Source organism: Anomaloglossus baeobatrachus, chromosome 10 (assembly GCF_048569485.1).
Source record: "Anomaloglossus baeobatrachus isolate aAnoBae1 chromosome 10, aAnoBae1.hap1, whole genome shotgun sequence".
Lineage (NCBI taxonomy): Eukaryota > Metazoa > Chordata > Amphibia > Anura > Aromobatidae > Anomaloglossus > Anomaloglossus baeobatrachus.
In genome coordinates, this window is record NC_134362.1 from 25,253,232 (window position 1) to 25,279,769 (window position 26,538).

The window sequence follows — 26,538 nt, forward strand, 5'->3', positions numbered from 1 at the left end:
TTGACTGTATTTTGTGTAGTTATAGCAGCTGGCACCTGTTCACACTTGCTATGCTATATTTGGAGATGCAGGTTTTTTTTTCCAGTGTATATATTGGAAGTGTAGACAGCCTCCTATTCTGACTGTGCTCTCCTCCCATCAGCCCCAGGGTTGTTTTAATTACCTCCAGGAGAGGAATAAAATAGGATAGGCTCCCATCAAAGAAAGGACACCGTGCCATGGATGATGGGCACACAAGAATTGGCCAATTTTTGCTCTAAGAATGTTCATTTTTCTAAGTATATTCTATATAGCATAAATGCCGTTTATATTTCATATATTCTATGTTTGCATATGTCTTGGCGCTTACAGAGGCTGCTGTATCCCTTTGTGCTTTGTGTAGTTATAGCAATTGGCGCTGTTCACACTTGCTATTTTTTATTTGGAGCTGCAGCTTTTTTTTTGTTTTTAGAGAGGTGGAGGAATGTGGAAAACAGAGGAGTTTGAATGGGACAGCGGAGTCTTGAGGAGGTCAGAAGAGTCTGCAGAGAAATAGAGAAGTCTGGAGGAGGACAGCAAAGCTTGGAAGAGGACAGAGGTGTCTGCAGAGAGGTAGAGGAGTCTGGAAAGAGGACATAGGAGTTGGGAGGAGGACAGAGGAGTCAGAAGGGGACAGAAAAGCTTGGATTAGGACAAAGGAATCTGGAGGAGGACAGGTGAATTAGGAAGAGGACGGAGGTGTTTGGAGAAGCACAGAAAGTCTTTAAGAGAATAAAAATATCTGGAAAAGGATGGAGATGTCTGGAGAAGGACAGAGACATCTTCAGGAGGAAAAAGGAGTTTGGAGGTGGCAGAGGAATCTGGAAAAGGACAAGGGTGTCTGTAAAAGGGCAAAGGAGTCTGGAGGAGGACAGAAAAGTCTGGAGACAGAAGGGTCTGGAGGAGGACAGAGGTGTCTGGAGAAGGACAGAGGCGTCTTGAGGATTTCAGAAGAATCTGGAGGAGATAAGAGGAGTACAGCGAAGTTTAAAGGAAATCAGAAGGGTCTAGAGGAGGACAGAGGCATCTGGAAAAGAACAGGGGTGACTGTAGAAGTTCAGAGGAGTCTAGAGGAGGACAGAGGTGTCTGGGAAAGGACTAGGTCTAGGAAAGGACAGCATAGTCTGGAGGAGGACAACAGAGTCTTGAGGAGATCAGAAGAATCTGGAGAGATCAGAGAAGTACAGAGGAGATCATATGAGTCTGGAGGATGATAGAGGAATCTGGAAAAGGACATGGGTGCCTGGAGAAGGGCAGAAAAGTGTGTAAAAGGACAGAAGGGTCTGGAAGAGGACAGAGGTGTCTGGAGGAAGGACAAAGGAGTCTGGAGGATGAAACAAGTTTGGAGAAGGACAAAGGAATGTGCACAGGGACAAAGGTGTCTGGAGGAGGACAGAGGAGTCTTGAGGAAATCAGAAGAATCTGTAAGAGATCAGAGGAGTCCAGGGGAGGCCAGAGAAGCCTGGAGGGCATCAGAAGTGTCCGGAGGAGATCAGAGGAGTCGGGAGGAGGACAGAGGAATCTAGCGGATGACAGATGAGTCTGGAAGAGGTCATAGCAGTCTGGAGGAGGACCAAAACGTTTGGAGGACAGAAGAGTCTGAAGGATATCAAAGGAGTCTAGAGGAAATCAGAGGATTATGGAGAGGACAGTAGACATGATAGATTAATCTAGAAGAGGACAAAGGAGACTCTCAGCAACTTTCCTTACGTCCCCCACATAGATTCGCTGAGCTGAGCGTTCCTATGTATTGTAGTCACTAGAAGTTGCACTCGGCTGTCAGCTATCCGATGTGTTTGGGGGTCTGGTCTTCGGCCATCACCTGCACCATTTTGGGGGCGTTTTACTGTTCCTCTCCTGCGCTCCCTTTGTCACTTTAATTGACATTAAAGCCTTTGATGGTGACTCACAAATGCTTAGATTTCCTATCACTGCATTCACATGAGGCCACGGTGCATTTTTTGCGACAATCTCAGTAAAACGCCAGAGCGTATCCGTTACCCCCCAGCGTTAGATGACGATCTAGAATAGGAGGGTAAAGCACTACGGCTGATGCAATTCTCACTGCCCTTGGTCCTCTGATCACCTTCACGTAAAGCTAGAACATCTCAATGACATAGAATAATCTCCGCCACCCCTACACCATCACTGTATGAGGGTATGGGATGGGGTGGGCGCATGATCGGTAATGCAGAAGACCCCACATAACCTGCGCTGGTGGCGGCCATTGCTCGTCAGCATTCACTTAACTAGTCCGCTCACCTTATACAATGTGAAAGCTATTTATAACCACATGAAATGCAAACACTGAGAGGGTATCCCAGCAGTGAGAATTACCAGGAGCGGAGAATACCTGGGACACCACTGCCTCCAACAGGACAATAGGGGAACTGCAGAAAATATTCCGCAGAAAAAAAAATACATGGAAAAAACCCTGAAATGGCAGCACAATCACGAATCAGTCAATGGACCTCTAAATCGATAGTGCAGAGGATTAAAGGGGCCGCATTTATTACTGAGGTGTGCAATCCCGAGATCCGGCACCAGTAGGAGATGGAAAAAGAGGTTGTGGCACAAGACGCACCCAAGGTGCACACTTTTTATAGTTTGTGGACACTCAAACATGTCATTCATATGGGCAATACTATGGCGTTTCAGCCAAGACCTCACTCGAGACAGCTGACCATGGCTGGAGGTGCTCATGACCATTCGGTAGGGTGGCCATTGGTTAGTAAGGTTTGGCTGACAGCTGCTCATGACCATTCGGTAGATACCAGTGGTCAATAAAGCTTGGCTGACAGCTGCTCATGACCCTTCTGTAGGGTGGCCACTGGTCAATAAGGCTTGGCTGAAAGCTGCTCATGAGCATTTGGTAGGGTGGCCACTGGTCAATAAGGCTTGGCTGACAGCTGCTCATGAGCATTCGGTAGGGTGGCCACTGGTCAATAAGGCTTGGCTGACAGCTGCTCATGAGCATTCGGTAGGGTGGCCACTGGTCAATAAGGCTTGGCTGACAGCTGCTCATGAGCATTCGGTAGGGTGGCCACTGGCCACTAAGGCTTGGCTGACAGCTGCTCATGACCATTCGGTAGATACCAGTGGTCATTAAGGCTTGGCTGATAGCTGCTCATGAGCATTCCGTTGGGTGGCCACTGGTCAGTAAGACTTGGCTGATAGCTGCTCATGAGCATTCGGTAGGTTTGTCACTGGTCAGTAAGGCTTGGCTGACAGCTGCTCATGACCATTCAGTAGGGTGGCCATTGATCAATAAGGCTTGGCTAACAGCTGCTCATGACCATTTGGGAGGGTGGTCACTGATCAGTAAGGCTTGGCTGACAGCTACTCATGACCATTTGGTAGGGTGGTCACTGGTCAGTAAGGCTTGGCTGACAGATGCTTTTCAATTTGTTCCAAAATTGGTCAATAGCTTTGGCTCTGTGTCAAGTCAACAAGGCCATAAGGAGCTCCAATATTTGTCGGAACAACCTAGGTTCTTCCACCAAGCTGCCAGATCAAGAACAATGACCCAAAAGTTCAACAATCTGAGCTAAGTTTCCATGCAGTCCTAAGTATAAGATATAAAATCCCCAACCCACTCAGTATAAAACAAAAGTATGTGTACCCTCCACATTCCCCCTACAGGAGCTTCTCTGACCTCACATTCGACATCCATAGACAATATGAAGTTGGCCCCTCTGAGGATATAACAGCTCTGCTCTTCTGGGAAGGATTTCTACAAAATTTTGGTGGCGTCTGTCAAATTTTCACCCCTTTTTCGAAAAGAGCATTTTTGAGGTCGGACCCTGATGTTGAAGAGAAGCCGGGTTCATTATATCTCTGGTAAAGGTGTTGGATCGAGTAGGGGGCTCTATGTAGCTGGTCATGTTCTTCCACCAAACTCGCCCAACCAGAGATGATGTGCACTCGGCACAGTCATAGGGAACTGAAAAGGGCCTTCCCCAAAATACAAATTGCTCACCTATCTCCTGTCCCATAATGACTACAACGCTCCATGCTTATATCAGCAGATATCTTATAGTAAGAGCCGTGGACAGAAACATGCTGGACAGTGGAGCAGGGAGCTGCAGGCTCTTTGCTCCCCCATTTTCAACTGTATCCGTGATTGATGGTGGAGGAGGGAGCTGCTGTCTCTCTGCTCCACCATTCAGTTCAACTGTATCAGTGATCGACGGTGGAGCAGGGAGCTGGTGGCTTTCTGCTCCCCCATGAGTTCAACTGTATCCGTGATTGACGGTGGAGCAGGGTGCTACCAGCTCTCTGCTCCCCCATTGAGTTCAACTGTATCCGTGATTGATGGTGGAGCAGGGTGCTACCAGCTATCTGCTCCACCATTGAGTTCAACTGTATCCGTGATCGACGGTGGAGCAGGAAGCTGGCGGCTCTCTACTCAACCATTGAGTTCAACTGTATCCGTGATCGACGGTGGAGCAGGGAGCTGGCGGCTCTCTACTCAACCATGGAGTTCAACTGTATCCGTGATTGATGGTGGAGCAGGGAGCTGGCGGCTCTCTACTCAACCATGGAGTTCAACTGTATCCGTGATCGACGGTGGAGCAGGGAGCTGGCGGCTCTCTGCTCCACCATGGAAGTCAACTGTATCCGTGATCGACGGTGGAGCAGGGAGCTGGCGGCTCTCTACTCAACCATGGAGTTCAACTGTATCCGTGATCGACGGTGGAGCAGGGAGCTGGTGGCTCTCTGCTCCCCAATGAGTTCAACTGTATCCGTGATTGACGGTGGAGCAGGGAGCTGGCGGCTCTCTACTCAACCATGGAGTTCAACTGTATCCGTGATCGACGGTGGAGCAGGGAGCTGGTGGCTTTCTGCTCCCCAATGAGTTCAACTGTATCCGTGATTGTCGGTGGAGCAGGGAGCTGACGGCTCTCTACTCAACCATTGAGTTCAACTGTATCCGTGATCGACGGTGGAGCAGGGAGCTGGCGGCTCTCTACTCAACCATGGAGTTCAACTGTATCCGTGATCGACGGTGGAGCAGGGAGCTGACGGCTCTCTACTCAACCATTGAGTTCAACTATATCCGTGATTGTCGGTGGAGCAGGGAGCTGGCGGCTCTCTACTCAACCATTGATTTAAACTGTATCCATGATCGATATGCCACCGTAGTAATTTTGGATGATCGATCAGGTGTTCGACGCCCTTTCTTTTACCCCGTTGAAGAAAAGGGCATGGAGACAGATAACAGAGAACAATAGCTAACATTTCGCTGCTTAGAATAGTGGTGACACGGGCAGGTGTTTATTAGTCCTTTACCTTGTATCACGCACATAGCAACATACGAGGAGAGGATTTCAGTTTTGTTATTTACATCAGTGACGCAGGACAATTTCACCTTGAGATGTGTTGTGGATTTTGCGAGGAATCGCTCGACTGAAGCTGTAGGAAAACGCAGGTAAAGGTTGGTTCAAGGCACCGGTATTGTGATGCAGCGCGGACGCCAGATAACACGTGGGAGACGGAGACGCAACAACACAAGATTTATACTCCTGCCTCTAGAAAAGACCAAGATTTTAATACATTTGGTGCATTTCTTTATCCACCGCCCTTAAGACATCATAAGGCATAAACAATACCAGTCTTCATAAATCTCCTCAAGGCGGCTCAATCTGGACCCTTCCCGAATATGTACTATACTGTAATACAAGGGCGAGAATAGGGCAATGTCGCCCCCTACTGGCTCATGGGATCATAACCCTCCAACCCAAGCACAGCCCAAACCTCACACATAGGAGAGACGTATAGGTAAAGAAACTCAGGAGGATAAAGCTGGTGTCACACTAAACGACAGCGACAACGACGTCGCTGTTACGTCACCATTTTCGGTGACGTAACAGCGACCTTGTAAGTCGCTGTTATGATCGCTGCTTAGCTGTCAAACACAGCAGAAGCAGCGATCATAAGGTCGCTGTGCTACATGTTCAGAGAGCAGGGAGCCGCGCTTAGCGCTGGCTCCTTGCTCTCCTGCAGCACACATCGGGTTAATTAACCTGATGTGTGCTGCAGCTACATGTCACAGTTCAGAGAGCAGGGAGCCGCGCTTAGCGCTGGCTCCTTGCTCTCCTGCAGCACACATCGGGTTAATTAACCCGATGTGTGCTGCAGCTACATGTCACAGTTCAGAGAGCAGGGAGCCGCGCTTAGCGCTGGCTCCTTGCTCTCCTGCAGCACACATCGGGTTAATTACCCGATGCATACTGCAGCCACATGTCACAGTGCAGGAGCCGGCACTGGCAGCAAGAGCGGAGGCTGGTAACCAGCGTAAACATCGGGTAACCAGGGAAAGGTCTTCCCTTGGTTACCCGATGTTTACGCTGGTTACAGCTTACCGCAGCTGCCAGTGCCGGCTCCTGATCGCTTCATTTCGTCGCTCTCTCGCTGTCACACACAGCGATGTGTGTGTCACAGCGGGAGAGTGACGACCAAAAAATGAAGCTGGACATTCAGCAACGACCGGCGACCTCACAGCAGGGGCCAGGTCGTTGCTGGATGTCACACACAGCGACAGCGACGGGACGTCGCTGCAACGTCACAGAAAATGGTGACGTAGCAGCGACGTCGTTGTCGTCGTCGTTATGTGTGACACCAGCTTAATACAGGAGGTAACTCAGGATCAGTAATGTAATGTACACAGTGACTGCACCAGCAGAATAGTGAGTGCAGCTCTGGAGTATAATACTGGATGTAACTCAGGATCAGTGCAGGATGAGTAATGTAATGTATGTACAGAGTGACTGCACCAGCAGAATAGTGAGTGCAGCTCTGGAGTATAATACAGAAGGTAACTCAGGATCATTAATGTAATGTATGTACACCGTGACTGCACCAGCAGAATAGTGAGTGCAGCTCTGGAGTATAATACTGGAGGTAACTCAGGATCATTAATGTAATGTATGTGCACCGTGACTGCACCAGCAGAATAGTGAGTGCAGCTCTGGAGTATAATACTGGATGTAACTCAGGATAAGTAATGTATGTACACTGACTCCACCAGCAGAATAGTGAGTGCAGCCCTGGAGTATAGTACAGTATGTAACTCAAGATATGTAATGCATGTACACAGTGACTGCACCAGCAGAATAGTGAGTGCTGCTCTGGAGTAAAATACAGGAGATAACTCAGGATCAGTAATGTAATGTATATACACAGTGACTGCACCAGCAGAATAGTGAGTGCAGCTCTGGAGTATAATACAGGATATAACTCAGGATCAGTTATGTAATGTATGTACACAGTGACTGCTACAGCAGAATAGTGAGTGCAGCTCTGGAGTAGAATACAAGATGTAATGTTGAAAACTTGCAAATCATTGAGTGAACCTAATTGGGGGCAATGCTCTCCAACACACACATCACTAGACGCACTTTATTAAATAAAAAATAAAAAAACACAACCCACAATATTTATTAGAGGAATTTATTGGATACGTATGTGCCCTGTACAGGAATCACTGCCGAGATCCCGGTGTAATCAGCATTGGATCTGGCAGCGCTGCTCCTGTGTGATCACAGTATCGGCTCAGGTGGCAGGAGGGCGACGGACGCTTGATCGGAGAATGTCATTGATCGCTATTATGAATAGGTGAATATATATATATTTAACTAATGGAAATGATTGGGATTGAGCAGAACCGCCATCAGGGGGTGGATTATCGCTATCCGTGGACATTTGATTTTGTAAGACCTTTGACGTAACATACATTTCAGGCCAGATGCCTCCATATAGAGGTGAGGGGGATCAGTGACCCCACTAATGGTATACAACCAAGGTGCATCTTCAGTCCCACAGATTTAAGCAGGGCCATAATGCCCATGACGGTATAAACCAGTGTAAGGACCAGTAACCTGGACTGGCAAAAGCAGCAAATTGGGAAAAACTCAAGCTTTATACTAGATCTTAAAATAATTTAATTTTTAATTAATATTTTTCACTTATTATTTTAAAGATTCTTTATATTCTGTGCAAACAGGAAAAAAATAACCCCCAACTCTTACATCAAACCCAACAAGTAGTTTGTGCGCTGCTAGATCTTATTAGTAAAGATGTCGTCTCCAGCTTTCTTCAGGAGCGCACCGATCCTCGGCCTCCCACCTTCCTCCTTGGTGGGGGAGCGGTGCGCTCCTGAAGACAAAGTGGCAGCATGGACGCCCTGCTGGACGATCCGAGCCCTCGCCAGGCTACAAAATGAGAGAAGCACAGGGGGATTCGGGAACCCATCCAACCTCAGAGCAGCGAGAGCAGAGACTAAACCACTGACCTTCAGGACGTGCATGCGCCACACCTCGGTAACCGGCCACCCGACACTGCGCAGGAGGCTGGTAACAGAGGCAATAGCTGTAAACTAAAGTCCCTCTTTCTTGTGGAATTTTACCCATTTAAGAACTTTAGACAACTCCTTTAATGATTACTAATGGGACATAAGTCAGACTGAAAGCAGCGAGCGCAAGTCTAAATGCTAAGGAGAGACAGAAAGAGGAAAGAGAAAAGGGAAAAAAGAAAAAAGAGAGAAAAGGGAGAAAAGAGAGAAAAGAAAAAGAGAAGAAGAGAAGAGAAGGGAGAAGAAGAGAGAAAAGAAAAAAGAGAAGACGAGAAGAGAGAAGGGAGAAGAAGAGAGAAAAGAAAAGAGAAGACGAGAAGAGAGAAGGGAGAAGAAGAGAGAAAAGAAAAGAGAAGACGAGAAGAGAAGGGAGAAGAAGAGAGAAAAGAAAAGAGAAGAAGAGAAGAGAAGGGAGAAGAAGGGAGAAAAGAAAAGAGAAGAAGAGAGAAAAGAAAAGAGAAGAAGAGAAAAGAAAAGAGAAGGGAGAAGAAGAGAAGAGAAGGGAGAAGAAGAGAAGAGAAGGGAGAAGAAGAGAAGAGAAGGGAGAAGAAGAGAAGAGAAGGGAGAAGAAGAGAAGAGAAGGGAGAAGAAGAAGAGAAAAGAAAAGAGAAGAAGAAGAGAGAAGGAGAAGAAGAGAAGGGAGAAGGAGAAGAAGAGAAGGGAGAAGGAGAAGAAGAGAAGAGAGAAGAAGAGAAGAGAAGGGAGAAGAAGAGAAGAGAAGGGAGAAGAAGAGAGAAGAAGAGAAGAGAAGGGAGAGAAAAGGAGGGGGAAAGAAAGAGGAAAGAAAGGAGAGGGGAAGAGTAGAGGGGAAGAGGGAAGAGGTGAGGGAAAGAGGGAAGAGGAGAGAGAAAAAGGAAAGAGAGAGAAAGGAAAGATAAAGAGGAGAAGGAAAATAGGAAAAGGAAAATAGGAAAAAAGAAGAAGGTTGAGAGAAAAAGAAGATGAAAAGAAAAAAAAGAGAGGAGAGAGAGAAAGAGAGGGAAAAAGAAGAGGACATGATTGAAGGAGAAAGGAGAGACGAGAGAGAAAGTGAAAGGGAGGTAGAGAGAAATAGCAGAGTGAGAAGGGGAAAGATGACAGAGACAGAAAGATATGAAAGAGAGAGAGGGAAAGAAAGAAAGAAATGAAAAAAAGAAGGGGGAGAGAAAAAAAGGAGGAGGGAGAAGGAGAGGAGAGAAAAGGTGAAGTCGAGAAAGACAAGGAAGAGGAGAGTGAAAGAAAGGGAGATATAAAGAGGAGAGTGGAGAGAACAGAGAGAGGGAAAGCGAGCGTGAGCTTATCATGGTGATGGATTAGGAGCAAAAACTACAGTATTAAGATCATGAAACGTCTCGGCATTTTCTTCACCTTTAGAGATTCTTAGAAATGGACGTAGTTTTCCCTATAAAACCCAGAGCATTAACCCCTTCCCCCATCCCAAAAAAATCCTCCTGATCGGGTTTTTTGATATCACAGCTGAAACAGTTTTAGGACGAATCCTCCCAATGGTCCGGCCTCCTCGGCTGAGATGGATTCGCAACGCGATATGAGATTTTTAGGTATTTTTCTAACAGTCTAACCACCGCCCCCCTCCGTCCCTTACTGATGTCATGATTGCGCTGTGATGTCATACATGCACTTCTTTATGCTTTTAAAGTGCAAGACATGACCCCTACACGATCTAAAGGGGGCACGTACCGATCTCATCTGCAGGCCCCTTTAAATATACGTGTGGTGCCAAATGGTGCCCTTAATATGGTCCAAATAGAGATATACGATTTCCTGCAAGGTAACATTTTACTACAAATTATTACTTTGTAGTGATGCAATTTAGGACAATGGAAAAATAAAAAAAAAATTAACAACCAAATTGATGAAGACAAAATTAAAGCCCAATTATAATTTGTTCACAATGACAGGAGCCCCGTACGTAGGATACAAGTGGCAATATAATATCATTTGGATAAAGCCCCTCACCCCCTCCTCCCCATACATCATCCCGGAGGAGACCCCTCTCCGATTATTTTGTAAACCCTTATCCATTGGCCCATAATGCAACGCAGAACTTATCATTTACCATTAACTTATCATTTTAGAAAAAAAAAAAAAAAAAATGGGATTATAGGTGGAGGAGGACTAAGGGCTGCGTCTTCCCTTCTTCATTAGGAGGTGACACTGGATGGCACGGATTCGGTCCTTGGCGGGGGCAAATTCTGGTTGGAGTTCCAATGTGGACTCGTACCACCTCATCGCCTTCTCAAACTCCTCCTAGGGGCACAGAGAATAAATGTTCAAGATCAAAAAAAAAATCCAAAAAAGTGCTTTTCTCACCTTTCTCAGGTCCAGCACCGAGTCTCCACTGCTGCGTCCGGTGTCCATCCTATCGACAGAGCTGCAGCTGCTGAGTTAACGGCAGAATCCACTGAGCTCACCGACTGTCTGCAGCTCTGAGGCAATAACAACTGACAACATCAGCAGCAATGAAGACTTAGTATTGAACCTGGGAATGGTGAGTAAAGAACTTTTTTTTTTTTTTAAACAAATTGCACCCAGGAGACCTTGATTTCCCAAAACCTGTTAAAGATGAAGGAGGGGATTATTAAAAAATTAAAGAAAAAAAAAAAAAAGTGCTCGAGTCTCACCCTTCCCAGGTACAGCGCTGAGTCTCCACTGCTATGTCCGGTGTCCATCATATTGACAGAGCTGCAGCCACTGAGCTAACAGCAGGATCCGCTGAGCTCACCGATAGTCTGCAGCTCCTGAGGCGATAACAACAGACACCAGAAGCAGCAAGGAAGACTTTGTTTTGGACCTGAGGACAGTGAGTAAGGCACTTTTTTTTTTTTTTTAACTGTACCGAGGAGACCGGGATTTCTAAAAATTTGATATCAACCCAATGCTTGAAATTTGAGATGAAGCAGTGACCCTCATGGTTCACAAAAAATATTCTGTTCCATAATTTGACTTGAAAAAGTTAAAAGCAAAATGTAAAGACAGAAAAAAACAACAAAGTTTTTCCCGTCTGGACTCACCATGGCGACGTATACATTGGCCAATGTGAAATGATTCACCACAAAGTGAGGCGCGATCTCCACCGCCATGGTGGCCACGATGATGGCGTCGTTCCATAACTTGGCATTGTGGAAAATGTTTGCTAAGCTGATGAGCGGAACGTCCTGCGAGACATAAGAAGAAAAAAAATAATGTATATGGGGGCGACGGCGACCAATTCTGGGGAAGATGGAGATCGGACATGTCCGATTTTGGACCGACAGGCGCTTTGTTCTGCTGGAGGTGAGCTGCCGGCAGCGATGTCTGACAGCGGCGCTCTCATAGCGGAATCGGCCGAAAGATGGTTCAGGAGGAGAGAGATAAGAGTCACGAGAGATCATCAGTCACGCATCCTGCTACTATGAAACAAAGGCTGTAACAAAGCAAAAAGCGATGAGGAGGGTCCTGAAAGAGAAAATCTCCTAGTTATTAGCTCTTTGCCAGGTAGAGGTAGAGGTGGGCAGGAAGCTAAAAGTCAAAGACAATACGAGGAGATAACAAGGAAAGCAAAATCCAACAGACCTTCATGTGATGAGGCGCGTAGTGCAGCGCTTGGCGTAAGCAGTCGATGGCTTTCTTCCCTTGGCCCTTGACTCTCCAGTATAAAGCCGCCATGCTGGATAAAACCCACGATGTCTGGTTCTAGAGCAGCAGAGAAACACAGGAAAGAAGGGAATTTTGTTTACTTACCGTAAATTCCTTTTCTTCTAGCTCCAATTGGGAGACCCAGACAATTGGGTGTATAGCTTCTGCCTCCGGAGGCCACACAAAGTATTACACTTAAAAGTGTAAAGCCCCTGCCCTTCTGCCTATACACCCCCCGTGCTGCTACGGGCTCATCAGTTTTGGTGCAAAAGCAAGAAGGAGTAAAAGTTATAAATTGGTTTAAAGTAAATTCAATCCGAAGGAACTTCGGAGAACTGAAACCATTCAACATGAACAACATGTGTACACAAAGAACAACAGCCCGAAGGGCACAGGGGCGGGTGCTGGGTCTCCCAATTGGAGCTAGAAGAAAAGGAATTTACGGTAAGTAAACAAAATTCCCTTCTTCTTTGTCGCTCCATTGGGAGACCCAGACAATTGGGACGTCCAAAAGCAGTCCCTGGGTGGGTAAAATAATACCTCGTAATAGAGCCGTACCACGGCCCTTTCCTACAGGTGGGCAACCGCCGCCTGGAGGACTCGCCTACCTAGGCTGGCATCCGCCGAAGCATAGGTATGCACCTGATAGTGTTTCGTGAAAGTGTGCAGGCTCGACCAGGTAGCCGCCTGACACACCTGCTGAGCCGTAGCCTGGTGCCGCAAAGCCCAGGACGCACCCACGGCTCTGGTAGAATGGGCTTTCAGCCCAGAGGGAACCGGAAGCCCAGAAGATCGATAAGCTTCGAGAATTGGTTCCTTGATCCACCGAGCCAGGGTTGATTTCGAAGCCTGTGACCCTTTACGCTGGCCAGCGGCAAGGACAAAGAGTGCATCCGAGCGGCGCAGGGGCGCCGTACGAGAAATGTAGAGTCTAAGTGCTCTCACCAGATCTAACAAGTGCAGATCCTTTTCACACTGATGAACTGGATGAGGACAAAAAGAGGGTAAGGAGATATCCTGATTGAGATGAAAGGGGAATACCACCTTAGGGAGGAATTCCGGAACCGGACGTAGAACCACCTTGTCCTGGTGAAATACCAGGAAAGGGGCTTTGCATGACAGCGCCGCTAGCTCAGACACTCTCCGAAGTGATGTGACTGCTACTAGGAAGGCCACTTTCTGCGAAAGGCGTGAAAGAGAAATATCCTTCATTGGCTCGAAAGGTGGTTTCTGAAGAGCCATCAGTACCCTGTTCAGATCCCAGGGTTCTAGCGGACGCTTGTAAGGAAAGACTATGTGACAAACCCCCTGCAGGAACGTGCGAACCTGTGGAAGTCTGGCCAGGCGCTTCTGAAAAAACACAGAGAGCGCTGAGACTTGTCCCTTAAGAGAGCCTAGCGACAAACCCTTTTCCAATCCGGATTGAAGGAAGGAAAGAAAAGTGGGCAAGGCAAATGGCCAGGGAGTAAAACCCTGATCAGAGCACCAGGATAAGAATATTCTCCACGTCCTGTGGTAGATCTTGGCGGACGTAGGTTTCCTAGCCTGTCTCATAGTGGCAATGACCTCTTGAGATAACCCTGAAGACGCTAGGATCCAGGACTCAATGGCCACACAGTCAGGTTGAGGGCCGCAGAATTCAGATGGAAAAACGGCCCTTGAGACAGCAAGTCTGGTCGGTCTGGTAGTGGCCACGGTTGACCCACCGTGAGATGCCACAGATCTGGGTACCACAACCTCCTTGGCCAGTCTGGAGCGACGAGGATGACGCGGCGGCAGTCGGACCTGATCTTGCGTAACACTCTGGGCAACAGTGCCAGAGGAGGAAACACATAAGGGAGCTGAAACTGCGACCAATCCTGAACTAAGGCGTCTGCCGCCAGAGCTCTGTGATCTTGAGACCGTGCCATGAATGTTGGGACCTTGTTGTTGTGCCGTGACGCCATTAGGTCGACGTCCGGCATCCCCCAGCGGCAACAGATCTCCTGAAACACGTCCGGGTGAAGGGACCATTCCCCTGCGTCCATGCCCTGGCGACTGAGAAAGTCTGCTTCCCAGTTTTCTACGCCCGGGATGTGAACTGCGGATATGGTGGAGGCCGTGGCTTTCACCCACATAAGAATTCGCCTGACTTCCTGGAAGGCTTGCCGACTGCGTGTTCCCCCTTGGTGGTTGATGTATGCCACCGCTGTGGAGTTGTCCGACTGAATTCGGATTTGCTGGCCTTCCAGCCACGGCTGGAACGCCTTTAGGGCAAGATACACTGCCCTTATCTCCAGAACATTGATCTGAAGGGAGGACTCTGTCGGAGTCCAGGTTCCCTGAGCCCTGTGGTGGAGAAAAACCGCTCCCCACCCTGACAGACTCGCGTCCGTCGTGACCACAGCCCATGATGGGGGAAGGAAGGATTTCCCCCCCCGACAGAGAAGTGGGGAGAAGCCACCACTGAAGGGAAGCCTTGGCTGCCCGTGAAAGGGAGACGTTCCTGTCGAGGGACGTCGACTTCCTGTCCCATTTTCGGAGAATGTCCCATTGAAGAGGACGCAGATGAAACTGCGCAAAAGGAACTGCCTCCATTGCTGCCACCATCTTCCCTAGGAAGTGCATGAGGCGCCGCAAGGGGTGTGACTGGCCTTGAAGGAGAGATCGCACCCCTGTCTGTAGTGAACGCTGTTTGTCCAGCGGAAGCTTCACTATCGCTGGAAGAGTATGAAACTCCATGCCAAGATATGTCAGAGATTGGGCCGGTGTCAGATTTGACTTTGGAAAATTGATGATCCACCCGAAACTCTGGAGAGTTTCCAGAGCAATGTTCAGGCTGTGTTGGCATGCCACTTGAGTGGGTGCCTTGACAAGCAGATCGTCTAAGTAAGGGATCACCGAGTGTCCCTGAGAGTGTAGGACTGCTACCACTGCTGCCATGACCTTGGTGAAGACCCGTGGGGCTGTCGCCAGGCCGAAAGGTAGTGCCACGAACAGAAGATGTTCGTCTCCTATGGCGAAACGCAGGAAGCGCTGATGCTCTGGTGCAATTGGTACGTGGAGATGAAGGGAATTTTGTTACTTACCGTAAATTCCTTTTCTTCTAGCTCCTATTGGGAGACCCAGACGATTGGGTGTATAGCTACTGCCTCCGGAGGCCACACAAAGCATTACACTAAAAAGTGTAAGGCCCCTCCCCTTCTGGCTATACACCCCCAGTGGGATCACTGGCTCACCAGTTTTAGTGCAAAAGCAAGAAGGAGGAAAGCCAATAACTGGTTTAAACAAATTCACTCCGAGAAACATCGGAGAACTGAAAAACCGTTCAACATGAACAACATGTGTACCCGAAACAACCCAAAAATCCCGAAGGACAACAGGGCGGGTGCTGGGTCTCCCAATAGGAGCTAGAAGAAAAGGAATTTACGGTAAGTAACAAAATTCCCTTCTTCTTCGTCGCTCCATTGGGAGACCCAGACGATTGGGACGTCCAAAAGCTGTCCCTGGGTGGGTAAAGAAATACCTCATGTTAGAGCTGCAAAGACAGCCCTCCCCTACGGGGAGGCAACTGCCGCCTGCAGGACTCTTCTACCTAGGCTGGCGTCCGCCGAAGCATAGGTATGCACCTGATAATGTTTGGTGAAAGTGTGCAGACTCGACCAGGTAGCTGCCTGGCACACCTGTTGAGCCGTAGCCTGGTGTCGTAATGCCCAGGACGCACCCACGGCTCTGGTTGAATGGGCCTTCAGCCCTGATGGAACCGGAAGCCCAGCAGAACGGTAGGCTTCAAGAATTGGTTCTTTGATCCATCGAGCCAGGGCGGCCTTAGAAGCCTGCGACCCTTTGCGCTTACCAGCGACAAGGAGAAAGAGTGCATCCGAACGGCGCAAGGGCGCCGTGCGGGAAATGTAGATTCTGAGTGCTCTCACCAGATCTAACAAATGTAAATCCTTCTCATACCGATGAACTGCATGAGGACAAAAGGAAGGCAAGGAGATATCCTGATTAAGATGAAAAGAGGATACCACCTTCGGGAGAAACTCCTGAATGGGGCGCAGCACTACCTTGTCCTGGTGGAAGACCAGGAAGGGAGCCTTGGATGACAGCGCTGCCAGCTCAGACACTCTCCGAAGAGATGTGATCGCTACCAGAAAAGCCACTTTCTGGGATAGTCTAGAAAGTGAAACCTCCCTCAGAGGCTCGAAGGGCGGCTTCTGGAGGGCAACTAGTACCCTGTTCAGATCCCATGGATCTAACGGCCGCTTGTACGGGGGAACGATATGGCAAACCCCCTGTAGGAACGTGCGCACCTTAGGAAGGCGTGCCAAACGCCTCTGAAAAAAGACGGATAGCGCCGATACCTGACCCTTAAGGGAGCCGAGCGCCAAACCTTTTTCTAACCCAGATTGCAGGAAAGAAAGAAAGGTAGGCAATGCAAATGGCCAGGGAGACACTTCCTGAGCAGAGCACCAGGATAAGAATATCCTCCACGGTCTGTGGTTCTTAGCGGACGTGGGCTTCCTAGCCTGTCTCATGGTGGCAACGACCCCGTGGAATAATCCTGAAGACGCTAGGATCCAGGACTCAATGGCCACACAGTCAGGTTCAGGGCCGCAGAATTCCGATGGAAAAACGGCCCTTGGGACAGTAAGTCTGGTCGGTCTGGTAGTGCCCACGGTTGGCCGACCGTGAGCTGCCACAGATCCGGATACCACGCCCTCCTCGGCCAGTCTGGGGCGACGAATATGACGCGGCTGCAATCGGATCTGATCTTGCGTAGCACTCTGGGCAAGAGTGCCAGAGGTGGAAACACATAAGGGAGCCGGAACTGCGACCAATCTTGCACTAGGGCGTCTGCCGCCAGCGCTCTTTGATCGCGAGACCGTGCCATGAAGGTTGGGACCTTGTTGTTGTGCCGGGACGCCATTAGGTCGACGTCCGGCCTTCCCCAGCGGCGACAGATTTCCTGAAACACGTCCGGGTGAAGGGACCATTCCCCTGCGTCCATGCCCTGGCGACTGAGGAAGCCTGCTTCCCAGTTTTCTACGCCGGGGATGTGAACTGCGGATATGGCGGAGGCCGTGGCTTCCACCCACATCAGAATCCGCCGGACTTCCTGGAAGGCTTGCCGACTGCGTGTCCCTCCTTGGTGATTGATGTATGCCACCGCTGTGGAGTTGTCCGACTGAATTCGGATCTGCTTTCTTTCCAGCCACTGCTGGAAGGCTAGTAGGGCAAGATACACTGCTCTGATTACCAGAATATTGATCTGAAGGGTGGACTCCTGCTGAGTCCACGTACCCTGAGCCCTGTGGTGGAGAAAAACCGCTCCCCACCCTGACAGACTCGCGTCTGTCGTGACCACCGCCCAAGACGGTGGTAGGAAGGATCTTCCCTGTGATAATGAGGTGGGAAGACGCCACCCTTGCAGAGAGTCCTTGCCGTCTGTGAAAGGGATACTTTCCTGTTCAGGGATGTTGACTTCCCGTCCCATTGGCGGAGAATGTCCCATTGAAGTGGACGCAGATGAAACTGCGCAAACGGAACCGCCTCCATTGCCGCCACCATCTTCCCGAGGAAGTGCATGAGGCGTCTTAAGGAGTGCGACTGACCTTGAAGGAGAGATTGCACCCCAGTCTGTAGTGACCGCTGCTTGTCCAGCGGAAGCTTCACTACCGCTGAGAGGGTATGAAACTCCATGCCAAGATACGTTAGTGATTGGGTCGAGACAGGTTTGACTTTGAGAAGTTGATGATCCACCCGAACGTCTGGAGAGTCTCCAGCGCAACATTCAGGCTGAGTTGGCATGCCTCTTGAGAGGGTGCCTTGACAAGTAGATCGTCCAAGTAAGGGATCACAGAGTGTCCCTGTGAGTGCAAGACTGCTACCACTGCCGTCATGACCTTGGCGAACACCCGTGGGGCTGTCGCCAGCCCGAATGGCAGCGCTACGAACTGAAGATGGTCGTTTCCTATCACGAAACGTAGAAAAAACATTGGTGCTCTGTAGCAATCGGCACGTGGAGATAAGCATCTTTGATGTCTATTGATGCTAGGAAATTTCCTTGAGACATTGAGGCAATGACGGAGCGGAGGGTATCATCCGGAACCGCCTGGCCTCCACGTGCTTGTTGAGCAGTTTTAGGTCCAGAACGGAACGGAAAGAGCCATCCTTTTTTGGCACCACAACCAGCTTGGAGGAAAACCGTGTCTTGTTCCTGAAGAGGAACCGGGATTACCACTCCTTCTGCCCGCAGAAGAGCATCTGCTCGGTGGGGAGGTGGGGACGTTCTGAAGAATCGAGTCGGAGGACGAGAACAGAACTCTGTCCTGTGCACGTGGGCACACTGTCCCTCACCCACCGGTCTGTGACCTGTGGCAGCTAAATGTCGCCAAAGGCGAGCGAGTCTGCCATCAACCGCGGATGCGGAGAGATGAGAGAGCTGAGAGTCATGAGGAGACCGCCTTGGTAGCGGTTCCTCCGGCTGCCTTCCTTGGGCGTGATTGAGCCCGGCCGGAAGCTGAGCCCCTCTGAGGCTTTTCAGCCCTTTTGGACGAGGACAATTGGGACCTGCCCGAGCCTGGGAAGGACCGAAACCTCGACTGTCCTTCCAGGACAGCATTAATAGGGTAAGTCGCAATGCAGACATTGCGAGGTTACGGACGCCCCTGCGGCACAGATGTACATGTGCTCAAGACCAGCTGCGCAAGAACAGCTGAAAAGCTTAGGGTGCCCATACGGCTGTGAATGCCGGAGCAACCGACACGCCGATAGCCTCATAGACAGATTTCAACCAGAGTCCATCTGTCTGTCAATGGCATCTGTAAGTGAAGTCCCATCTCCACTGCAACTATGGCTCTAGCCGCAAGCCTGGAGATTGGAGAATCCACCTTTGGACCCTGGGTCCAACGCTTGACCACGTCAGGGGGAAAGGGATAACGTGTATCCTTAATACGTTTGGAGAAAACGCTTATCTGGGAAGCGTGGTGTTCCTGGACTGCTTCTCTGAAGTCAGCGTGGCGAGAAAAGTACTCAATATACGTTTGAGCTACTGAAATGGGACTTCTCCTGCTGTGAAGCTGACTCCTCCGCTGGGGGAGCTGAGGGAGAAAAAATCCAACATTCCATTGATGGACGCTATAGGATCATTCCTTATGGCGTCACCATCCGGTGTATCCGGAGTGAGAGCGGTGTCAGGATCAAAGTCCTGATGAGCTACGTCTGCCTCATCATACAGAGAGCCTCCTGGGACCCCCCCCCGGAGCACCGATCTTATTCCAAATGAGGGTGGCCAGGGAGAAATGATCCAGATTGCCCATGGCCTGTCCGGACTGCAAGTCTCTATCCCATCGCAACTCCGTCCCTGTCCTTGGACAGGGTTGAGAGGTGGTTCTTTTGGCCACGTCAAGTAGAGACCCCGGCTGACCAAGTGCTACAGGGGAGCATTGCACACAATGGGGTTCAGTGCCGTGGAACAGTATCACATGCAGTAAAAACAGCATCGAAAGCCTGTGTTGCTTATATGCTGCTGCCGACTTATAGAGCCAAGAATGGCGACCGTACAGTGCAATGTATAGCATACAAGCATAAAGTACAAATGAACACTGCAGCACATGCAGTACAAGCAGCATAGAAAGCCTGTGCCTTGGCACCCCTGCTTTTCTGCTGCTGTAGACTAGCCATCTAGGGGAATATGGCCCAGAATAGCGACCATACAGTGCAATGTATAGCATACAAGCATAAGTACAAATGAACACTGCAACCCCTGCAAAACAAGCAGCATAGAAAAAAACCTGTGCCTCAACACCCTTGCTTTTCTGCTGCTGTAGTCTAGTCATTCTATGGCGAATATAGCCAAAACTAGCGACCGTACAGTGCAGTGTATAGCATACAAGCATAAATACACATGAACACCTCAGTACGTGCAATACAAGCAGCATAGAAAGCCTGTGCTTTAGCACCCATGCTTTCCTGCTGCTGATGTGTCGCCATCTAAGAGGGCATATAGCCAAAAATAGCGACCTATGCAGTGTAAGCATAAAATACAAATGGACAAACTGCGGTATTTAGTGTCAGCACTTCAGGTGCCGCTTACCGCCCGCCTATAAGCGGGTGTGTGGTCGCCCTAGTCCTGTGCCTGGTTGCCCAGAGTCCGTTCTCTCAGCTCGGACTGCAGGAATGGCTGCCGGCGTCCTTCTCCAGCTCGTGTGAGTAGGGGCGGGCCGTAGGCGTGCCCCTAGTCAGAGCGGGAAACCGGCGTCCCACAGTGTCCAGTGAGAGGGCTGGAGCATGTAAATAAGGCTCCAGCCCTCGGCGCTGCTGATTGACAGGGTGGGGGCGGGAACGAAGCGGAGCTAGGCCGCAAAAGCCGGGGACTGGATTTATAAGCGCCGCCGCCGTAAAAGCGCGGTCGGCGCTAAGTCCCCGGCGCACTACAAGTCCCAGCCGCGCCGCCGCTCCCGGAGCGTCCGGCGCGGTAGTTCCCAATAAATAAAGTCACTCAGCTAGGCTGCAGTGACTGTAACCCTTTACTGTCCCCGGCGCACTAGCACACCCAGCAAGTCTGGAGTGTGCTGTGCCTGTGTGTACGGGGACACAGAGTACCTGAATGGTGCAAGGCCATGTCCCTGAACGGCACTCCCGCTCCACATCCAGCAGGTTCAATGGGTCTGTGGATGGAGCCCGGCCTCAGGGCTTTGGGGCCGGTAAGATCCCACTTCCTCAGAGCCCCTCAGGGGGATGGGGAAGGAAAACAGCATGTGGGCTCCAGCCGCCGTACCAGCAATAGGTACCTCAACCTTACAAACCACCAGTGGGGTGAGAAGGGAGCATGCTGGGGGCCCCATATGGGCCCTCTTTTCTTCCATCCGATATAGTCAGCAGCTACTGCTGACTAAACAGTGGAGCTATGCGTGGATGTCTGACCTCCTTCGCACAAAGCCGAAAACTGGTGAGCCAGTGATCCCACTGGGGGTGTATAGCCAGAAGGGGAGGGGCCTTACACTTTTTAGTGTAATGCTTTGTGTGGCCTCCGGAGGCAGTAGCTATACACCCAATCGTCTGGGTCTCCCAATGGAGCGACGAAGAAAAGCATCTTTGATGTCGATTGATGCTAGGAAATCTCCTTGGGACATTGAGGCGATGACGGAGCGGAGCGATTCCATCCGGAACCGCCTGGTTTTTACGTGTTTGTTGAGCAGTTTTAGGTCCAGAACAGGACGGAAGGATCCGTCCTTTTTCGGTACCACAAACAAGTTGGAGTAAAAACCGTGACCCTGTTGCTGAAGAGGCACAGGGATCACCACCCCTTCCGCCTTCAGAGTGCACACCGCCTGAAGAAGAGCATCGGCTCTCTCGGGGGGCGGGGATGTTCTGAAAAAAACGAGTCGGAGGACGAGAGCTGAGCTCTATCCTGTAACCGTGGGATAGAATGTCTCTCACCCATCGGTCTTTTACCTGTGGCAGCCAGGCGTCGCAAAAGCGGGAAAGCCTGCCACCGACCGAGGATGCGGTGTGAGGTGGCCGAAAGTCATGAGGAGGCCGCCTTGGGAGCGGTTCCTCCGATGGTCTTTTTAGGACGTGACTTAGACCGCCATGCATCGGAGTTCCTCTGATCCTTTTGAGGCCTTTTGGACGAGGAGAACTGAGACCTTCCCGCGGGCCGAAAGGACCGAAACCTCGATTGTACCTTCCGTGGTTGAGGTCTGTTTGGTTTGGACTGGGGTAAGGAAGAGTCCTTTCCCTTGGATTGTTTAATGATTTCATCCAATCGTTCACCAAACAGGCGGTCGCCAGAAAATGGCAAACCGGTTAAGAACTTTTTGGAAGCGGAGTCTGCCTTCCATTCACGTAACCACATGGCCCTGCGGACTGCCACCGAATTGGCGGATGCTACCGCTGTACGGCTCGTAGAGTCCAGGACCGCATTAATGGCGTAGGACGCAAACGCCGACGCCTGAGAGGTTAAGGACACCACTTGCGGAGCAGATGTACGTGTGACTGCATATGGCTGCCGGCGTTCTGTGGAGAGGAGGGGGCCGTGGGCGTGCCCTAGAAAGTGCGGGAATCTGGAGCCCCAGTGTGCTGTATGAGGGGGGAGGAGGATACAAACTAACGTCCTGTGCAGCGTCCCGCCCTTCCCCTGACTGGCAGGCCTGGGGGCGGGAATATGCGATACTAGGCCGCAAAAGCCGGGGACTAAAGTAATAAGCGCGGCCGGCATATAAGTGCGGTCGGCGCGGTAGTCCCCGGCGCACAAACACACCCAGCAGTGCTGAAGTGTATATGGCCACCAGCGCTCCATGCGCGGTTCCCACGGGGACACAGAGTACCTCACAGCGCGGCCGGCGCAGTAGTCCCCGGCGCACTAGCACACCCAGCAGTGCTGCAGTGTGTGTGGCATCAGCGCTCTATGCGCGGTCCCCACGGGGACACAGAGTACCTCACAGTAGCAGGGCCTTGTCCCTGTCGATACTCGGCTCTTGTCAGCAGATTCCCCAGGGGCTGCGGAGGGAGCACGGTCTCATGTGCCTGGAGACCGATTAGGATCCCACTTCACCCAGAGCCCATTAAGGGATGGGGAAGGAAAACAGCATGTGGGCTCCAGCCTCTGTACCCGCAATGGGTACCTCAACCTTAACAACACCGCCGACAAGAGTGGGGTGAGAAGGGAGCATGCTGGGGGCCCTGTTATGGGCCCTCTTTTCTTCCATCCGACATAGTCAGCAGCTGCTGCTGACTAAGATGTGGAGCTATGCGTGGATGTCAGCCTCCTTCGCACAAAGCATAAAAACTGAGGAGCCCGTGATATACGGGGGGTGTATAGGCAGAAGGGGAGGGGCTTTACACTTTTAAGTGTAATACTTTGTGTGGCCTCCGGAGGCAGAAGCTATACACCCAATTGTCTGGGTCTCCCAATGGAGCGACAAAAGAAAGTCCCATTATACTGGAGATCGTAACTAGTGATGAGCGGGCGCTACCATGCTCGGGTGCTCAGTACTCGTAACTAGTGATGAGTGGGCACTACCATGCTCGGGTGCTTTGTACTCTTAACTAGTGATGAGCGGGCACTACCATGCTCGGGTGCTCAGTACTCGTAACTAGTGATGAGCGGGCGCTACCATGCTCGGGTGCTCAGTACTCGTAACTAGTGATGAGTGGGCACTACCATGCTCGGGTGCTCAGTACTGGTAACTAGTGATGAGCGGGCAGTACCATGCTCGGGTGCTCAGTACTGGTAACTAGTGATGAGTGGGCACTACCATGCTCGGGTGCTCAGTACTGGTAACTAGTGATGAGCGGGCACTACCATGCTCAGGTGCTCTGTACTCGTAACTAGTGATGAGCGGGCACTACCATGCTCGGGGGCTCAGTACTCGTAACTAGTGATGAGCGGGCACTACCATGCTCGGGTGCTCAGTACTCGTAACTAGTGATGAGCGGGCACTACCATGCTTGGGTGCTCAGTACTCGTAACTAGTGATGAGCGGGCACTACCATGCTCGGGTGCTCAGTACTCGTAACTAGTGATGAGCGGGCACTACCATGCTCGGGTGCTCAGTACTTGTAACTAGTGATGAGCGGGACCTACCATGCTCAGGTGCTCAGTACTGGTAACTAGTGATGAGTGAGCACTATCATGCTCAGGTGCTCAGTACTAGTAACTAGTGATGAGTGTGCACTACCATGCTCGGGTGCTCAGTACTGGTAACTAGTGATGAGTGGGCACTACCATGCTCGGGTGCTCAGTACTAGTAACTAGTGATGAGCGAGCACTATCATGCTCAGGTGCTCAGTACTAGTAACTAGTGATGAGCGTGCACTACCATGCTCAGGTGCTCAGTACTGGTAACTAGTGATGAGCGGGCACTACCATGCTCGGGTGCTCAGTACTCGTAACTAGTGATGAGCGGACACTACCATGCTCGGGTGCTCAGTACTGGTAACTAGTGATGAGCGGGCACTACCATGCTCGGGTGCTCAGTACTGGTAACTAGTGATGAGCGGGCACTACCATGCTCGGGTGCTCAGTACTGGTAACTAGTGATGAGTGGGCACTACCATGCTCGGGTGCTCAGTATTTGTAACTAGTGATGAGCGGGCACTACCATGCTCGGGTGCTCAGTACTCGTAACTAGTGATGAGCGAGCACTACCATGCTCAGGTGCTCAGTACTGGTAACTAGTGATGAGAGGGCACTACCATGCTCGGGTGCTCAGTACTGGTAACTAGTGATGAGAGGGCACTACCATGCTCGGGTGCTCAGTACTGGTAACTAGTGATGAGCGGGCACTACCATGCTCGGGTGCTCAGTACTGGTAACTAGTGATGAGCGGGCACTACCATGCTCGGGTGCTCAGTACTGGTAACTAGTGATGAGCGGGCACTACCATGCTCGGGTGCTCAGTACTGGTAACTAGTGATGAGCGGGCACTACCATGCTCGGGTGCTCAGTACTCGTAACTAGTGATGAGCAGGCACTACTAGTGATGAGCGGGCACTACCATGCTCGGGTGCTCAGTACTGGTAACTAGTGATGAGCGGGCACTACCATGCTCGGGTGCTCAGTACTGGTAACTAGTGATGAGCGGGCACTACCATGCTCGGGTGCTCAGTACTGGTAACTAGTGATGAGCGGGCACTACCATGCTCAGGTGCTCTGTACTGGTAACTAGTGATGAGCGGGCACTACCATGCTCAGGTAGTAAGGAGTTAAACCATCATCTAACTTAGCCTTTTCTGCAGACTCACCTTTTCCAGCACTTTCATTATTCTGGTGCCCACTTGCTCTAGAGACTGTGGTGGGTACTTGTCCTTACCAAGGTTCTGTAAAACCTAAAGAACAATAGTATTATTAGCAGCCCCCCGCCGGTGAGACCCTCCTTGAGTTGGTGAGGGTGCGGGGCACTCGCCTCCTTCAGCTGGCTCTCTCCGGTGTAGTGTACGGCCGCTCTGTTTGCCACCCCGTACAGGTGGTCCAGCGTGTGCATGCTGGCGGGCAGGTTGGCGTTGCAGAGCGGCTCCACGCCGGGTTCCTGCAGGTTGGTGGCAAAATCCACGTGTTCTGTAATACTACAAGAATAAGATACGAGAATAAGACGACGGGAGGAAGATCCTGAACAGAAAGCAGAAAAAGAGTGACACTGATCCGAAACACGATAACCTGGCAGTGTGAACCGCAACATAGTGCAAAAGCCTAGAAACAGAAGAAACAGATAAAGCTCAGGACTTACTCTATATTTTTGGCGGACACGGCCAACCAGGTACTGGCCACAGTGGACAGCTCGACGCGGCGAAGTTTTAGGCACTCGTCAGGACTTGGCCACCCAAGACTACGGTAATCCGGTCTCCGGCCTAAAGACAGAATATTTAGTAGTCAAATTGTCTAAAACATATGTGAGGGGTCTCCGCAGCAGCTGAACCCTCCGCAGCAGCTGAACCCTCCGCCGCAAGCTGAACCCTCCGCCGCTAGCTGAACCCTCCGCCGCAGCTAAACCCTCCGCCGCAGCTAAACCCTCCGCCGCAAGCTGAACCCTCCGCCGCAAGCTGAACCCCCCGCCGCAAGCTGAACCATCCGCCGCAAGCTGAACCATCCGCCGCAAGCTGAACCCTCCGCCGCAAGCTGAACCCTCCGCCGCAAGCTGAACCCCCCGCCGCAAGCTGAACCCCCCCGCCGCAAGCTGAACCCTCCGCCGCAAGCTGAAAGCTGAACCCCCCCGCCGCAAGCTGAACCCTCCGCCGCAAGCTGAACCCCCCGCCGCAAGCTGAACCCTCCGCCGCAAGCTGAACCCCCCCGCCGCAAGCTGAACCCCCCCCGCCGCAAGCTGAACCCCCCGCCGCAAGCTGAACCCCCCGCCGCAAGCTGAACCCTCCGCCGCAAGCTGAACCCCCCGCCGCAAGCTGAACCCCCCGCCGCAAGCTGAACCCCCCCGCCGCAAGCTGAACCCTCCGCCGCAAGCTGAACCCCCGCCGCAAGCTGAACCCCCCCGCCGCAAGCTGAACCCCCCCGCCGCAAGCTGAACCCCCCGCCGCAAGCTGAACCCTCTGCCGCAAGCTGAACCCCCCGCCGCAAGCTGAACCCCCCCGCCGCAAGCTGAACCCTCCGCCGCAAGCTGAACCCCCCCGCCGCAAGCTGAACCCCCCCGCCGCAAGCTGAACCCTCCACCGCAAGCTGAACCCTACACCGCAAGCTGAACCCTCCACCGCAAGCTGAACCCTCCACCGCAAGCTGAACCCTCCACCGCAGCACGGCAGGGACAAGTTTAGGGTTTTCTTCACGAGTTGCGATTTTTCAGTCGTTATTTTGTCACTGACTTCAAGGGTTTAATGAGCGATCGGAACATTAATTACATCGCTATTCTCGTTAGGTACTTTGGAACCAGGACCGACGGGGTGAGATACACAACTCTAGTCATGATCTGGAATGAGGTTGTGGATAAATCCCTCTTGGGAACATCAAGGTATACAATGTAAACAGCAGCAGCTGGGGTGCATAGTAAAATGTTCTGAGGCTGCCTGCAGTGTCTATCAAGAGGTTCTGCAGCAGATGAGTGTAGGTTTTCTACAGCAGC

At 51.1% G+C, this 26,538-nt stretch overlaps 1 protein-coding gene across 1 annotated transcript in view; it reads right to left on the reverse strand.

Moving 5' to 3' along the window:
- Positions 1-8,863: 8,863 nt before the first annotated feature.
- Positions 8,864-26,538, reverse strand: part of TTC17 (tetratricopeptide repeat domain 17) — a 136,820-nt gene continuing 119,145 nt past the window's right edge. Inside the window, exons 20-25 of the mRNA XM_075326381.1 lie at positions 25,201-25,321; positions 24,880-25,039; positions 24,719-24,802; positions 11,924-12,043; positions 11,383-11,526; positions 8,864-10,618 (exon numbers count right to left, since the gene is read on the reverse strand). Coding sequence (XP_075182496.1) covers positions 10,487-10,618; positions 11,383-11,526; positions 11,924-12,043; positions 24,719-24,802; positions 24,880-25,039; positions 25,201-25,321 — 761 coding nt within the window. The 3' untranslated portion in view covers positions 8,864-10,486. The remainder of the gene's footprint in view (positions 10,619-11,382; positions 11,527-11,923; positions 12,044-24,718; positions 24,803-24,879; positions 25,040-25,200; positions 25,322-26,538) is intronic.